This window comes from Molothrus ater, chromosome 8 (assembly GCF_012460135.2).
Source record: "Molothrus ater isolate BHLD 08-10-18 breed brown headed cowbird chromosome 8, BPBGC_Mater_1.1, whole genome shotgun sequence".
NCBI classification, from domain to species: domain Eukaryota; kingdom Metazoa; phylum Chordata; class Aves; order Passeriformes; family Icteridae; genus Molothrus; species Molothrus ater.
In genome coordinates this window covers 4794314-4810582 of record NC_050485.2, presented here as the reverse complement: position 1 = coordinate 4810582, position 16269 = coordinate 4794314, and the positions used below count along the sequence as shown (strand labels likewise).

The 16269-nt window shown below is 42.3% G+C and overlaps 1 protein-coding gene across 7 annotated transcripts in view; it reads left to right on the top strand.

Moving 5' to 3' along the window:
- PCDH15 (protocadherin related 15) overlaps positions 1 to 16269 on the top strand; it is a 639096-nt gene that overhangs the window by 516984 nt on the left and 105843 nt on the right. For all 7 annotated transcript variants that reach the window (XM_054515533.1, XM_036385480.2, XM_054515534.1 and 4 more), the window contains 3 exons: positions 1769 to 1848; positions 2735 to 2828; positions 13119 to 13247. In XM_054515533.1, coding sequence (XP_054371508.1) covers positions 1769 to 1848; positions 2735 to 2828; positions 13119 to 13247 — 303 coding nt within the window. The remainder of the gene's footprint in view (positions 1 to 1768; positions 1849 to 2734; positions 2829 to 13118; positions 13248 to 16269) is intronic.

Genomic DNA, 16269 nt, shown 5'->3' with positions numbered 1-16269 from the left:
TTGGTGTTGTGGATGGGAATATTGATCAGTGCTGGGAGAGCTGTACAAATCCATGCAGAGCTGAGTCAGTACTAGCACCACTCACTATTGCCTGGCCTTCATTTTGATAATGGGTTTAATTCTTTCTTAATCCCACCCTCCACTTGGAGACTGCTGTTGGAATTCTTTTGTGAAAATATCCCAACAAACAATAGGAAAAGCTTGCACCATGGCTCAGCTACTTTAATGAGCCACAGTTTCTGCCCTGTTCAGGGGACTTGTTGTCCTGTTGGAAAATCAGATTAAATTTTGCTTCAGCCTCCCTGTGTGCTGGAGAAATTCAGTTCTGTGTCATCCATCTTACAAATAATTTGGCTATTTGTGGGTTTCTGGGAATTGCACTCCACCTGCTTGGTCTGTGATTTCCTGGCTCATTCCTCATGAAGGATAGACCTTGGATTTGCCTTCCAGCATTTTAGTTCTCTGGGAGTGCCCAAAAAAAATAAAATCTCTGGTGGCTTTGAGGTTGCTCTAGCCCTTGTATACACCAGGATGGACTTCACCAGGCTTGAATTCCAGCAGCAGACTCAAAGATGGTCTGTTCATGAACATCTTCCCTGCCTGACTCTTGCCCAGCTCTCAGCTGAAGTTTTGCCCCAGTTAATTTGGTTTGGAGCTGGAATGGGGCAGTTTTACCTCTCTGACCTTCTCAACATCATCCCTTCTGCTTTTCAAACCACTCCTCAGGTTCCTTCTGTAGTTTAAACATTTCTTTGTTGTCCTTTGTGTTCTCTCCTGTTTGTGTTCCAGTTTTGCCTTGACTTCTTCTGACTGTGTCCCCATCCAGTTTTTCTTGCTCTTTCTTTGTGCTTATCCTTTCTATCTGACTTAGCCCCTGTTTTTTATTTGGCTAAGCCAAGTTGTTTTCTTACTGCATTCCCTTCTCTGCCTGCACATTTAAATGGTTTGTGCTTCTGCTCTTAATTTTGGGGGGGGCATTTGAGTTGGGTTTTTTTTGTTATTTTTCTTGGGTTTTATCTCAAAAACTGGTGGTCAGCTCAAAGCTGTGCAGCCTTTGATTGTGGTCCACAGCAACAACTTGACAGGAGCAAGGGGGGGGGTTGGCCTCTTCTCTTCTAGACCAGAGGAAATGGCCTCGGGTGGCACCAGGAGAGGCATCAAAAGTGGTTTATTCAACTTTTGAAAGATTTTTTTCCCACTTAATAGGTGGAATATCCTCATTTTGGTGCTATTAATGTCTGTTCTTAAAGGCCTTACCCTGATCTTCAACCCCCAAAAAGCAAATTATTGGGGAGGGTGAGTGCTGCAGTTGGAACTCACTGGAGCATCAGCCAAAGATTGGGGTTCTAATAAAATAACAGAAAGAGGGATCTTGATAAAAAGTGGAAAATGGGAAGAAAGGAAACTGAAAGTTCAGTCTAATCAGCGTGGAGCTGCAGAAAAATAGAAGTAAATTATTAAAGCCTGAATTTCATACTCATGCTGCTGGATGTAGCTGTAATTTGATAATCAGATGGTTACTAATAATTAATAGCAATTATTATCCTACATTCAGGATATTGTCATTTCTGTACAGCATAGGAATTCTGATGTGCTCCAGCTTTATCTTGAGTAGCCCATCAATAACCAAAGTTGCCTTAGAAACAGGGATTGGTGTCATCCCCTTGGGAAACTTTCCTAAAACTTAATTCCCAAGTTTCTGCATAGAAAGGAAGAGAGGAAACCTTTGTCACTGACTGATTTTATCCTTTTTTCTCCTTCCCTAAAGGCTTTTGATAGAGAGGGCGACCCCATCAAATACCTCATTCAGAATGGAGATCCTCAGCAAGTTTTTAATCTCTCTCAGAGGTAAGTGGAAAACCCTTGGAAAACAGGCTTGGGACTTGTCAGCCCAGGAAATGAGGAGCTGAGAGAAAAGGGTTGTGCTCAGACACCTTCAGCTGCTCCTTCCAGGGGCTGTCAGCCATTCATGAGAGCTCTCTGAGCCAAATTCCACTCTGGGCTTTGTCACTGGCCACTGTTTATTTATTTTAAACACTTTGGGTAAGAGAAACTCACTGAGGTGGAAAGATTCCATTTAAAAGAGTGGCCAGGGATTAATTAAAACCCTTTTACCTGTCAGCTCCTGACTAATGGCAGGGACAATTTTTGCTTTAATTTCCTGACCTGTTATGGTTTAGCCTATAGTGAAAAGCCTTTTGAGCATTGTTTAAGAACTGTATTTTCCTTAAATTGAATTCCAACTTAAATAGAGTGAGAAAGAGAGAGTTAATTATGAAGTGTAAGCACCAGATTGGTGTGTGCCTGGCCCACCACCCTCTATTTTACCTATTATTACCTATTAATTATTATTTGCAATCCAAAGTATTCTTTTCCTTGCAGGAGGAAGGGAGGGGGCAGTGACCCGACTTCCCACAATAAATGATGGGACAGAAGTAACCTGAGGCTTATTAATTCCTGGTGCAAAAGAATTCTAATTTGGTGTGAGGGAAACGTTGTGACTCTAAATACCCAAACCTCCTGAGACAGGCTGATGTTTTAATCCAGGATTATTCCTGTATCCGAGTGGAAGGCATTAGGAATTGGCTCCAGGCTTTTCTTGGCTTTCACCCACAGAAAGCCTAAAAGCTCCTACAAAGAGGAGCTTTGGTGTCAGCAAGGTGGTGGAGCTCAGGTGCTCACAGACCTCTCCCAGGTGTCCTGCTAACGTGTCCTGGTGTTGTTTCATTGCCAGCTCTGGCCTGCTGTCCTTGGGAAAGCCTCTGGACAGAGAGAGCACTGACCGCTACATCCTCATCGTCACGGCCTCGGACGGCAGACCCGACGGGGTGAGTGTCCTGGTGGGGCCTTGGGAAGGCTGACCTAGACCAGAATTAAAGAATAAAGCAGGGATTTATCAAAAGGTCTCCATGGATCCACCTTGGGCAGCACAAGAGCCCAGCCAGGGCTGCACCCAAGGGGAACCAAAATGGGCACAAAATGGACACCTGGTCACGGGGTCTGTCACTTTGGTCAGTTCTGCTCCATTTGCATATTGGAGTTCATTGTCCAATTCCAGCTTTAGCCCATGCAGTCCCATCCTTGTTTTTCTCTCTCCAGCCCACGTTGTTTGTGCTCTTGGGCCTGAGATTTGGATCATTTGTCCTTGGTCCCCAGCTGGAGCAGGAATTGTTTTGTCTCCTTGCTCTGTGCAGAGATCTCACCATCCCTTAATGTGAAGCCCAGACCCACACACTAAAGCGGCACAGAGTCTGAAAAATACAAAAGCTAAAACCTGAGGCATCTGAGTGTGAAGGGGCTGGACAGCACTGGCCACCTCCATGTGGTCTGACTGTGTGTTTTCCATGGATCTTGACCAAACCTATCTGAAATCTGGGAGTTTTCCCTTTGGTTGGTGTGGGTGAAGCCTGTGTGTCTCTGCCTTGATGATGGACAAAGGGATTTTGCTGCTGCTTTGTGTTATTCTTTAATAGCCAAGGGTTTTTGTATTTACAGATGTTCATCTTCTGTTTCTTTGTGCTATTCAATACCTGGTCCTCTTCTTCCTTTCTCCCAGATGTGGAAGTTTTATTGGTGATTTGTACTTTATCCAGCCCTGTTCCACAACTGACTGTCCAGATCTCCAGAAAAATCTGGGAAAATCCCACTTCTCTTTCAAAAATAACAAATTTTTGTCAAGAGCTATCTCCAGGTCTTGTATGTTTGCACCAATCTATGACCCCACAACCAGCCCCACCAGCTGCTGCTCACACTTGTGTTTAATATAACAAAATGGTGATTTTTTTCGATTTTCATATTATAAAATGGTGGACTATTTAAGGATATGTGTTTATTGATCAGACAGAGGCAATGGAATTATTTTTCCTGAAAGTTTGCAGCTGGATTGTGCTGCTGGGAATGCAGCAGTTCTGCCATGGAATAGTAGCACAGGTGGGGGAGATATCTCTGTACATCTGACCTTCTGTATAAGGGCAGATCTAAAATAATATCAATAATAATTAATAAATAACAAGAATGGGCTGTTGTAGAAGGATTTGAGATTGAAACAGAGCTGTCTCTGTTTCACACATTGCTATAGAGTGATCATGAAAATTCTGGGATTTGAACCTGTTCTCATTGTGACAGAAGAAAATCTCATTCATTTTTTCTATCTCATGCTCTTTTTGGCTTCTTTACCTTACCATCTTTACTTTCCTACTCAGATTTACTCAGAATTTCCACACACACCCAAAAGTATCAAGGAAGCCTTTATACAATTCAGTGACAACATGGAGTAATTATCAGAGTCTCCACCTTTTCCATGAAAAATCTGGTTACAGCTTTTGTGGGTTTGTTCTTCGTGAACTGCTCTCACAGCTGCGAGTTTGGTGGTTTTGATCTCAAACTCTCAGCTGGGAAATCTGAAGATGTAAATTAAAGACTTGCAAGTTGGTTCAGGCTGTGTTATGCTCCTGAAATACTCTCAGGGATGTGAAAAAAAAGGGGACTGAAAAGCTCATTCCTTTTCCTTTCATCTAGAGAGAGATTCATTCGCTTTGCCCCGGGATTAAGTGGCCAGCTTATTAATTCTAACATTCTGAAGGTGATAGTTGGGGTTTTGAAAGGAAATCCTGTTAATCATGGCACAGTGCTTAGCAGAAAATAGTTGTATGTGAGCTGAGATATGGTGTTTGAAGCTCAGCTCTGGAAAAACCACCCAAAATATACCATGGAGGGCTCCTTTAGAGCTGGCCCTGGACTGTGCTGTTGAACACCTCTTGAAGTTCTTGTTACTGGTTGTAACAACAAAATCCACTTTAAGAACTCCATCCGCTGATATCTCATCTCCTCTCCTCCCTCAATCCCATTGGCAGGGGTTGCCCAGCAGCAGTGCCCATCCCTGGAGGTGTCCAAGGAAGGGCTGGAGGTGGCACTCAGTGCTCTGGCATGAGGATCAGTCACAGAGCAGATCTGATAATCCTGGAGATCTTTTCCAGCTGTGTTGATTCCATGACTCTGTGATTTCATACCAGATGTTTTGCCCTGGAATGTTGCAGCTGTGTGTGCATTGCTCTCAGGGTGAAACATGGGCACGCTCTGTAGCTTGAGCATTTTCCCTCTGCCTGGTTGGGGTTTTTTGTCACTGTCCCTTCCCTGCCTGTAGCTGCTTTCTGTGGTTCATATTTTCTGTCAGTGGTGGGGCACCTTTCTTCTCAAGATTGCCCAGCAATAGGACTCAGTTGACCAAAGCTCCTGATGCCAGCAGCTGGAAAGGGTTAAGAGCTGGGCTTGCCAGGATTATAAAAAAGGCTGGATAAGCTCCTTGGCTTTCATTTTGCAAACAAATGGATGAAACAAGGCAGCTCAACCAAGCCATTAAATCTCCAGGCCTTTTCCATGCCAGGAAACAGTGGGTGTGACTGATTTGCCAGGCTTCCTTGTGTCTTTACAATTCCCTCGATTTGCAGCTCGTCTGGATGTGCTCCTGCTGTTTGACAGGCTTCTCCTGGAGGAGGGTCAGGACTCCCTCATAGTTCCTGGTTGGTACCATGCCAAAGCCTTCTGAGGACACAAATCCTTAGTCCAAGTGGTTCCATTTCATGGACTAATTTTGCTTTTAAACTAGTTTTTAGCAGGAAGCAACAGTGTCTTTCTAGGAAAAAAAAATTCTAAAATTACAAAACCACTGCTCCCCAAGCCCATTCACCTGCTGCTTGTCATCCAGCTCTGCTTTTTGTGAACAGTTCCATTAATGCCTACAGAAAACTGATGATGTCACCAGATGCCTTGTTGCAGTTTGCCTGAAATCCCAAAATTAATTCCCCAGGCAGGTACAATGTCATTTAAATCCCATTAACATATTTTAGCTGGTAACATATCCAACCTGATCCCTTTCCATCCAACATGAAACCAGCTATTAGAGTCAAACCTACTTAAAGTCAGCTTTTGGATTTTATTTCCTGTATTTGCTTGGGTTTTTTTTTAAATTTGAAAGGTATTCAAAGGAAAATACTTTACTGGTGTGCGGGGAGTTTTGTTGCATTTGTTGTGGTTTTTTTTTCAGTGAGATGTGATGGCTTGACCTTGTTCTGCCTCTGCACTCCTCAGCTGGACAGGGAAGAAAAATATGAGCAAAGATTCAGGAGTCTTATAACCCCCCACTATCAGAACCTTGCCACACAAACCCAGTGCAGCAGAACTTTCCTCCACAGTTGCACCATGGATAATTGGCATTTGTACATTTTTACAGCTTGGTTTTGTGAACAGCAGTCATAGGATCCCCAGATAAGTTCCAGTTGCACAGGAGGTCTCAGGAGCTGATGTTCCTCAGGCACTGACAATTTAAATGTGGTTATTTAATCCATACCTTTCAAGCATAAAGATGACCAAAAAGTCCTCACAGAGTGGGGGAAAAGGGAACATTTGTATTGGTCTTTCATACTCACTTGAGTAAGTTCAGTGTTCATAGCTTCACCCGGTGATACTGGTTCAGAAACTGGGGCCAGCACTCCAGAATTTCAATATCCACAATATTTCCCAGCCAATCTCTGTGTGAACAAAGATTTTTAGCCACTATGACATGAAAGCAAAGGGGCAAAACTTCTGCTCATGAGTTTTTAAATAATAGTGTATAAAATCCTGGAATACCTCAGCTGGGAAAGGTTGCTATGCTTGAAAATTGTTGATGCTTACAGGAAGAAATCTATCCCAGACTGCTTTGGAAGCTTTCTGTCTCAACATGATGGCTCTCTTGTTCTCAGAAAACCAGGGATGTTTTTCTCCATGGAGCTGAGCAAGGCTCAGGTATCCCCAGCCCTGACAGCATCTTTCTTGGCTCAGGGAGACCCATTAAAATGGATTTTTCTTCCCACTCTGGTATCTCCAGGAGTTTGGAGGACAGCAGGACACCTCCCACATGAGCTTGTGGGTCCAGGAGCCCCAGCCTCATGCTTGTGAGGAGCAGTGTTTCTTCAGGATATGCCTTTCCCATAGTTAGGCATGTCCCAGAATCCTTAAAGTTGGAAAAGACCTCTGAGATCATCAAACCCAACCATCAGCCAGCTCTACCATGTCCTCAAGTGCCACATCCACACGTGTCTTGAACACTTCCTTCCAGGGATGAGGACTCCACCACTTCCTCAGAAGCTGTTCCAGTATTTCATAGTGCTTTTGGTGAAGATATTTTCTTTCATATCTAAGCTAAACATCCTCTGGCACAACTCCAGGTCATTTCCTCCCATACTGGAGAAGACATCTTGCTCTTTCCTTTCCAATTCCTGGATTTTTCATCTTGGACCTCCTTCTTCCACAGCTGCCACCAGGGCAGGCCAATGCTCTGTGCCTGCCCTAAAATCCACTGGAATTTAGGGTAGGATACAATGTGGTATTGGCTCTCCTTTTGATCCCTGATATTCTTTAAAGAAACCCCCATCATCATCCATGCTGTTGAGCTCATTTTTGCATTTGCAAAGTCTGTGGTCCCACACACCTGAATTTCTGGGGGATTTTAAGAGTCTTAGATTTTTTTCTTGCTCATTTTTCTGTGTCATTACCAAAGGGCCTAAGAGAGCTTTGTCAAGACTGCTGTGGCATGGAGTAATTGAGGTTTCTCTTTTCTAAGCCCCAAGGCTGATTTAACTGCTTAATGTGGTGTGGTGGCAGTCGTGGTGACACCACTTGACTTTGGGGGACTGTTAATTCCATCAAAATTAATCCAGAGTCACTGATGCCCTCACCCAGCACCTTGGCTTTCCATGGAATGGGGTGGCCTGGCTGCCACCTTTCCATTACTCTTCCCTGGAATGCTCCTGATTGTTTAAAATGCTCAGCTGTGCTTCCCATATTATTGTTGTTCTGAGTTATGACCTGGAGCATTAACAGGATTGTGGGTTTTCCCTGGAAAACACAACCTGTCACCGTTAACAGTCCGACACAACAAACAATTAAGGATGCATTAATTGGGCAGGCAGGAAAATGCTTTTATTTCCCAAGTAATGAGCTTTTAGTTGTAGGTGGGCAAAGTGGAATGTGAAGGAAAAACCACATTCCAAGCTCAGTTTGTGTTCACAAATTGAGGTGTGTTTGGAGGCAATTCCAAAGCAAGAATTCCCATCTTTAGCTTTCAGAGGGAGAAGTTTGAAATAAATACACATGGCTTTTGTTAGAAGAAAGAGAAAGCTCTCTATTTGTCAAGGATGTTCCTTAAATGACCATGATTTTCTCTTCCTTTCCATATTTTCTGTTCTCTTTTGTGATGTATGAGGTTTTCATTTTGGGAGCTTTCCCTTTGGGCTTTATTTTGGAGTTTTGACAGTTTTTCTCTTTGTCTCATCTCCAGGCTTATTGGGATTTTTTCTCATTAGTGTAATTATTGACAAGCTACAGAATAACACTTCCCTTCCCCTCAGGGTCTTCTCTTCAAAATTTCTTTGCAGTCCAGCTGGCAATTTCCTCTTTATAGCTTGGAGAGGGTGGGGAGATAGTTCTTTTAAACTTCTCATGGAAGGAAAGAAGGTCTGAAAATGGAATCATAGAATGGCTAATTCTGTCCCCACTCAAATATGGTTTTCTTTAGATGAATATCAATAAATCCTGATATGGATATCAGCAGAATTATTTACCATTTCTTTTTTGATCAAATAAAGGCTTTGCCTCCAATTGTATTATTTGCAAACTGCTGATCTCTGAACATGACAGGTTTGTCTGAGAGTTTGTCCAAATTACTAAACTTGCTTGGCATCAGAGCCGAGAATGTTTCCTCTCCAAGGCATAGAATGCTCTCATCAATTCCCAACTTCAATTTAAATGACAGGGTACAAATAAAATAAAAACAAAGTGGAATTTCCTTCAGATTTATCATCCATAACATTTATCAGGGCCTGGCATCCTTGGAATTTGTGCAGCTGATGTAAATTTTACAATTATTGCTTAGGGAAGAATTATCTATGTAAGAAATATTTGAGGGCCCCTAAGAAAGATATGAACTGCTGCTCTGGATCTTTTATTTATGTTCATTATAAAAGAGAAGTTAGCAGGGTTTCTCCAGTAATGAATAGGAAATGCCTGATATGAGGCTGAGATGGCTTTTTCCCTGGTTAAATTTCCAGGAATAGCTTTAGCATTCCTTCCCAAACTGTGCTTGATGATTCTGGTGTAGAAAAGCCTCATTTTTAACCAGGCAAAGCAGTTTTCAAACTTTCCTGTGCTGCATTTGCATGAAGAGTATCCCTGGAAAACCAGTTGTGAATTAGGTGTATCTCATTATTTTAGGGAACCAATTCTTTAAAGAATTTTAGGGGTATTTAATTATTTGTGAAGACCTTTTTTTGTTGCTTCTCTGCCTCTTTTAGCATCCTCTACAAAACCTCAGTGATTTTTCATAATTCTTTAAGAAATTTCTGAATTCACTTTGCAGGAAAGGTGGAGAGATCCTCTGTACAAGGGACAGGACACAGGGAATGGCTCCCAGTGCTAGAGGGCAGGGCTGGATGGGATATTGGGAATGAGGAATTGTTCCCTGGCAGGGTGGGCAGGCCCTGGCACAGGGTGCCCAGAGCAGCTGGGGCTGCCCCTGGATCCCTGGCAGTGCCCAAGGCCAGGCTGGACACTGGGGCTTGGAGCAGCCTGGGACAGTGGAAGGTGTCCCTGCCATGGCAGGGCTGGGAATGGGTGGGATTTAAGGTCCTTTCCAACCCAAACTGTGATTCCATGGTTTTTATGTGACCTCAAAGCCCACCCAATCTCACCTCCTGCCATAAGCAGGGACACCTTCCACTATCCCAGGTTGCTCCAAATCTCATCCAGCCTGGCCTTGGACACTTCCAGGGGCAGCCACAGCTGCTCTGGGCACCCTGTGGCAGGGTCTCCACATTTTTCCATATGTTCTGATCCAGTGTCAGGCTGGCAACAGGCTCTGCTTTATCCCTGAATATGGGCAGTGATTATTTAGTCAGTGGGATTTGAGTGTCTGGTGACTTTTTCATGACTCCCAGCAGGGTTGATGAAGTTGTTCCCAACCCTGCTCCGTGCTGCAGTTCAGGAGGAGCCTCTGTAATTCATTCTGGTTTGTCAAATAAGGGCTTTTTTCAGCACAGCCCATCAATCTGAGGTTGGCGCTTCAACAAATCTTTGGAGCCATCTAATGGGGATGTAAAAACGTTGGTTTTGGTCAATAATCTTTGATCACGGCACTTTCTGCTGTTAATGAGAGAAGTGCTGCCTCAAAGACACACAGGTGCGTCTCACTTCATGGTAAAGGTGGGCATTGCTGAGACAGCAGTGAGATAACAAATGTCTCCTGTATTTGGGTGAAATAGGGAGATTTTGAAGCATTTTTCTCAGTTTCAGGGTCTGTTACTGATTTTAAGGAAGAGAAGCCGGGGGTTGCTTCTAACCCAGTCTGCTTTGAATGCTCCTTGTGATTTCACCCACTGTTGGTCATTTGCTAGATTGTGGTTAATAAAAAAGAAGATTATTTGAAATATTGGTCTTATTACAGTGATTTCTGAATTCATTCACAGCTGATAATTTTCTAAGCTATGACTCATATAAAAACAGGGATTACTTGAAATGTTGGTCCTCTTACAGAATCTTATTTTAACAAGCACAAGTTTAGAGACAGGAGCATTTGATAAAATTTCTCAAATTAATTCTACTATTTGGTATCTCATTAAGGTGGTGGGGTGTTTTTTTTGTTTTTTTTTTTTTTCCTTGCAAAATATTATTTCTTTGCAAAAATCTTGCCTTTTAAATTCAGAAGTGAAAATTTAAATATGACAAGTGGAGCACTGACCTGCATGTGTTGGCTGACAGGGAGGGTGCTTAAGATGAGTAAAAAATGGCCAGGAATGTGAAAAATACTGAAAATCCTTAGGCAAGAGTTGGGAAAAAAAAATCTCAGAAGTTTCTTTTCCTTCCTCCTTTCTCCTTATAAAATCCTCTCAAAGAGAACAAAATGCTGCAGATGATCAACCACAGCCCGTGAAAATTACCTGGAATGAAAAGAAATCTTTTCCTAATGGGAATTCCTCCCTTAAGCCACTGTTATTTAACACCATGTTGCCTCAGTTTATTAAATGTGAGGGTGTTTATTTCCCTGAATTTCATGGAGCTGAGTTACCTTTGGAAAAGCTGATTTACATTCAGTGTGCATCACAGCAGAGCAAACGTTCTGGAGTGGTTTTTGCCTGGACAAGAAGGCAGAAAGTGCATTTTCCTTTTAGAAATGGAATGTGGGAATGGCAGGAACAATTAGCAAATAACTGGGGCCTCAGTAAACAGAAGGTGCCAGCCTGGGAGCACCTTGTGCTGTCTTGGTTCAAAATCCTCTGGATTTTTGAATTTTTTAAGTGGTGAGGAGTTATTTTATGCAGATGTTGAGAGCTTTTGGGACACTGAAAGCGCACCAGCTGCATCTGGAGCTGGGAATTGCTGATTGTGATGCCAGTAGAGCACCAGATGATGCAGGTCTCCATTCAGACTTTTTGGTTAGGGTTTTGTTTGGTTTTGGTTTTTTTGGTTTTTTTTCTCTATTTTGCTGTTTTGGGGTTTTTGTTAAGGGACGATGGTTGCAGGTTTCCCTATGAAGCCTGTGAGGTGCCACTTTTAAACAGGTTTGTTCTTCCTAAAGCAAAGGGATTTCTTCTGGGTTCACATCTGCACAGCGTAATCCCTGTGAGTGTCCTGTCATAAACATTTCATGGAATCATGGAATTTTTATGGTTGGAAATGACCTCCAAGTTCATCAAGTCCAACCTGTGACCAGGCACCACCTTGTAACTAAACCACAACTGTAAAGTGCCACATCCTCTCACTTTTTAAACACTTCCAGGTGTGGGGGCTCCAAACCTCCCCTTTTAAACCTATCCCAAGGCCTGAGCACCCTTTGCATGCAGAAATTGCTGCTGCTGTCCAAGCTGAGCCTGCCCTGGCCCAGCTTGAGGCCCTTTGCCCTTGTCCTGTCCCTGTTCCCTGGCAGCACAGCCCGGCCCCCCCTGGCTGTCCCCTCCTGGCAGGGAGTTGTGCAGAGCCACAAGGGCCCCCTGAGCCTCCTTTGCTCCAGGCTCAGCCCCTGCCCAGCTCCCTCAGCCCCTCCTGGGGCTCCAGACCCTTCCCAGCTCCTCAGCCCCTCCTGGGGCTCCAGCCCTTCCCAGCTCCGTTCCCTGCCCTGGACACGCTCCAGGCCTCCCAAGAGGGTCCAAATTTCCGTCACAGGAATTTGATGCAAAACATTAGAACACACAAGATTAGAGCTTTAAGACACTGAGTTGGATGATTTGATTTAAAATTCAATATATTGGACTCAATAAAATAAATACAACAAAGTGGTGTTTTGATCTGGAGCTCTCAGTCTATGGGAGCAGAGAAAGGGGATGTGACTCAAGCCAACGCCTCTCCACCTTTTGGATTGGGAGAGAAAACTTCCATAGGTAGCACAGACATATTTTGTTGACATTTCATATCAAATACAGTTAATTCTGCTGTCCCCTCCTCCTGGGATGTTAAAATTGGGTTGCAAAATAGAACATCAGGGTGGGGTGGGAGGAGGATGATGCAGGAGGATGATTGTGCCACTTCATCAGCTTAGTTAATCATCACTGTGGTGTGTTTTGGTTGATAAATAGCTAATTTTCTTTTCACATTCTGGCAAATTTTGGTATTTCCAGATTTTTCCCTCTACTCAAAACAAATACTCCTTAAATTGTTAAAGTACTGTATAAAAACTAAAAGATAACTGATTTTCATGCATCTCTAATATATTATATATATATAATAATATATATAGTATTAATATAATAATATATATTTATAATATTTATATTATATCATATTATATAATTATATTATAATATTTATATATTTTATATAATATTTATATATTATATATTAACTATATAATAATTATATAATAATATAATAATAGTTTTCATGCATCTCTAATATATGAGTCAGTCTGGGGCTTGTTTTGTCTTCCAAAAATTCAAAATAAACACTTGAAACACTTCTCTTTTCACAAAAACATGTTTAAAAAATTGATTATCTGCTTACCTGTGATTCTGCCCAATAGGTAACAGCAGGGTTCTCACCTGGGAAGCTGTAAAATAAAGAGAATTTCTTCAAAATGTTCTTTTTCTGCCTAGACTTCGACTGCTACTGTCAATATAGTGGTGACAGATGTCAATGACAACGGACCAGTTTTTGACATGTTTCTCCCCAAAAACCTCTCTGTGCAGGAAGAGGAAGCCAATGCTTTTGTTGGTCAAGTAAGGGTAAGTCAATAAAATTGTGTATTTTATTATCCAAGCTGTGCAGATGATGAGGAAGGAGCACAAAATAATTGTGCCTCAGACAAAAACCCATCCAAATATCTTCAGCTGAAATGCAAACTCTCCATTTCTGGCTACAAAGTCGCATTTGGGGGTTTAAAAATATTGGAATTGTTTTCTTCCCTGTGCTAAATATTGAACACACTTTGTCACTTAAAAATAGCACATTAAAAAGCTTGCTTTTTTGGGAAATTCCACTGTAAATCTTGCTGGTAACAGATTTACAGGGTCAAAACAGTGTTGCCACATTTAAAAATGATTTGTTTTGAGATAGAATTCAAACGTGCTGAGCAAGTGACACCCGGGTGTAGGAAATTGTCACACCTAGAGGAAATTTTGAGGCCATTAAGGGGAAAATCAGTTAAATTCTTGAGTGAAATAATTGCTGACCTGGCATAAAAATAGGGGATAATGTAAATTTGAGGGTTTGAAGTTGTAAATTTTTATAACACATGGGGGTGTTCTGGATGAGGATTTAGTCTCTTGAAGAAAACATCACTTTTTTTTTTTTGTAATGTTTGTTTCTCCTGACTCAAGAGAAAGAAGAAAATATTAATTAGAGGGGTTTTCAATCCAGAAGTTGAATATAATGTCTCGTATCTGCTGCACTAAGGTTGGATCCAGCAGGAACTGTAGGTAAAAGAGGAATTGGGAAGCATTTTTCAGGAATTTAGGTGGAAAATGAACCTTTTTTTTTTTCCCCAGCAGCAACCATATCAAAAGAAAATGGGAGCTCCTTAAGTAGAAGCTTCAGAAATCAGGACATTTTGGGTACCATGGGAACCCAAATACCCATAATAATCATGTTCCTTCCAATCCTTATTTTATTTCATAGGAAATCAGAGCTGGTCTTGGACAAAGTTTGGATCCCTTGGTGCAATTAAGTCAGTTTTGAAAAATGGTTAAATTATTGCTCTGCTTTTTGTCATTGCTTTCCTGTGTGGTTGTTTTTCATTTTGCATCCTAAAAGGCACAGGTGGAACATTTCAAATCAGTCCCAAATATCCTTCAAATCCATTTTGTGCTTTGCTGGGGCCCTCAAGGCTCAATCATCTTCTCAAACACGAGCCTGCCTCTATTTTTAGCTGTGACTGAACTGTAAAATACAACAAATAATTGCCACAAGAAGCTCCCTGGCTTCTAAATGACTGCAATTTCTAAGTTGTGTGGAAATGAAAATATTTATTGTGGTCTTGGGATAGTTTATTCCTACTTGGAGTGACAGAAAGTGCTTCTGTCATTTCCTGTCCTGTTTATCCCTGGATGGAGAAAGCTCTTTCTTTATAGCCCAAATATTGGGTGTATTTCTCCTCTCTCATGTTCACAACTGCAAATTGATGTAGGGATATCCATTGGAAATGCCATTCTGGGGTGTAGAAAAGAGAAATTGGGGCATTTGGATTTTTTTTTTCTGGCTCCAGTGAGGTTATTGAAATAATGGTGATGAGAGTTTGGGTGTAGCTGTGTTGTTTGAGGATATTCCTTAAAAACTGAAACAGCTTTTGGTGTGTTGTGCTTCACTGTAGATAAAACCACAGCGGGTATGGGAGAGGTGTTAATGGGAATAAATTTTGTATGGAAGCTTTAATGTGGATAAAATGTACATAAAGGGCTATTTTAGGTGGGAATAGCCTGGTAAAAGAAGAATTCCTTATAGTGCTGTGTGTTTTCCCTACCAAGAATTACCCCACTGATTAACAAAGCTGCTTTTCAGAAAAATTTTTACTCATTTCAAACAGAAACCTAAAATCCACCAGAGCAAGCAGTCATACAGAGAATTTGAAACAAAAAGACAGATTTTGTGATGTCCCTTTCCCTTTGGAATGCCACCTTCCCATTTTACCTGGGGGAAAAATAAAAAATTAGCAAGAGATTTTTACCTTAAAACCCAAGATCTGTCCCTGCTGCTCATGGGAGCAGAGAACCTGGTGAGGAAGAACATGGAAAAGGTGCTCAACCACTTTGATCCCTCAGGATTTTTGACTCAGGACGTTTGGTATCAGGATTGGGTGCCTGGGCCCATTGTCAGAGTGGTTTGGGTTGGGAGGGATCGTAAATCTCATCCCATTCCAGCCCTGCCATGGGCAGGGAAGCCTTCCACCATCCCAGCTTGCTCTGAGCCCTGTCCAGGCTGGCCCTGGACACTTGCAGGGATGGGGATTTTAAGCAGTTTGGGGCATAAATCAATGTGAACACCCCCAGGAATAACTCCTGCCACAGCCCAGAGATTTCCATGCTCTGCTTTGTTTTCAGTGGGAAAGCTGGACTTTGAAATGCATTCCCATAAGGACTGGGATAATATTTGGGGTGCTTTCCTAAGGAGGTGTAGCAGGAGGGCAGGGAGAGGGAGGAGGGTTTGGTATTGAATTTGCTGGGAATGTCCTGACCAAGGCAGGAATGATGTATTTGACTCCATGTTCTCAGAAGGCTAATTTATTACTTTATTATACTATATAATATAAAAGAATACTATACTATCTATACTAAAGAATACAGAAAAGACATTTACTGAATGCTAAAAAGATAATAATGAAAACTTGTGACTCTTTCCTGAGTCCTGACACAGCTTGGCCCTGATTGGCCAAAGAGTGAAAACAACTCACAGCAGAATGCAATGAAACCATCTCCAAACACATTCCACATGTGAGCACAACACAGGAGAAGCAAATGAGATAAGAATTGTTTTCCTTTTCTCTGAGGCTTCTCAGCTCCCCAGGAGAAAAATCCTGGGCAAAGGGATTTTTTCAGAGAATGGGAATGCCACAATTTGGAGCATTTATTCCATGCAGGAAGGCAACATCCACCCTTGGGAGTGCTCTCCCTCTCCAGCTGCTCTGCTGCCAGCTGGAGCTGCCGGAGGCACTGGCACAGGAGTGCTGCCTGTGGGCGCTCCAGGAGCCTCCTGAAGATGAAAAGAACAAAAAGCCAGAGAGGATAATGCTGCCAGTGGAGCAGATGTGTTTCC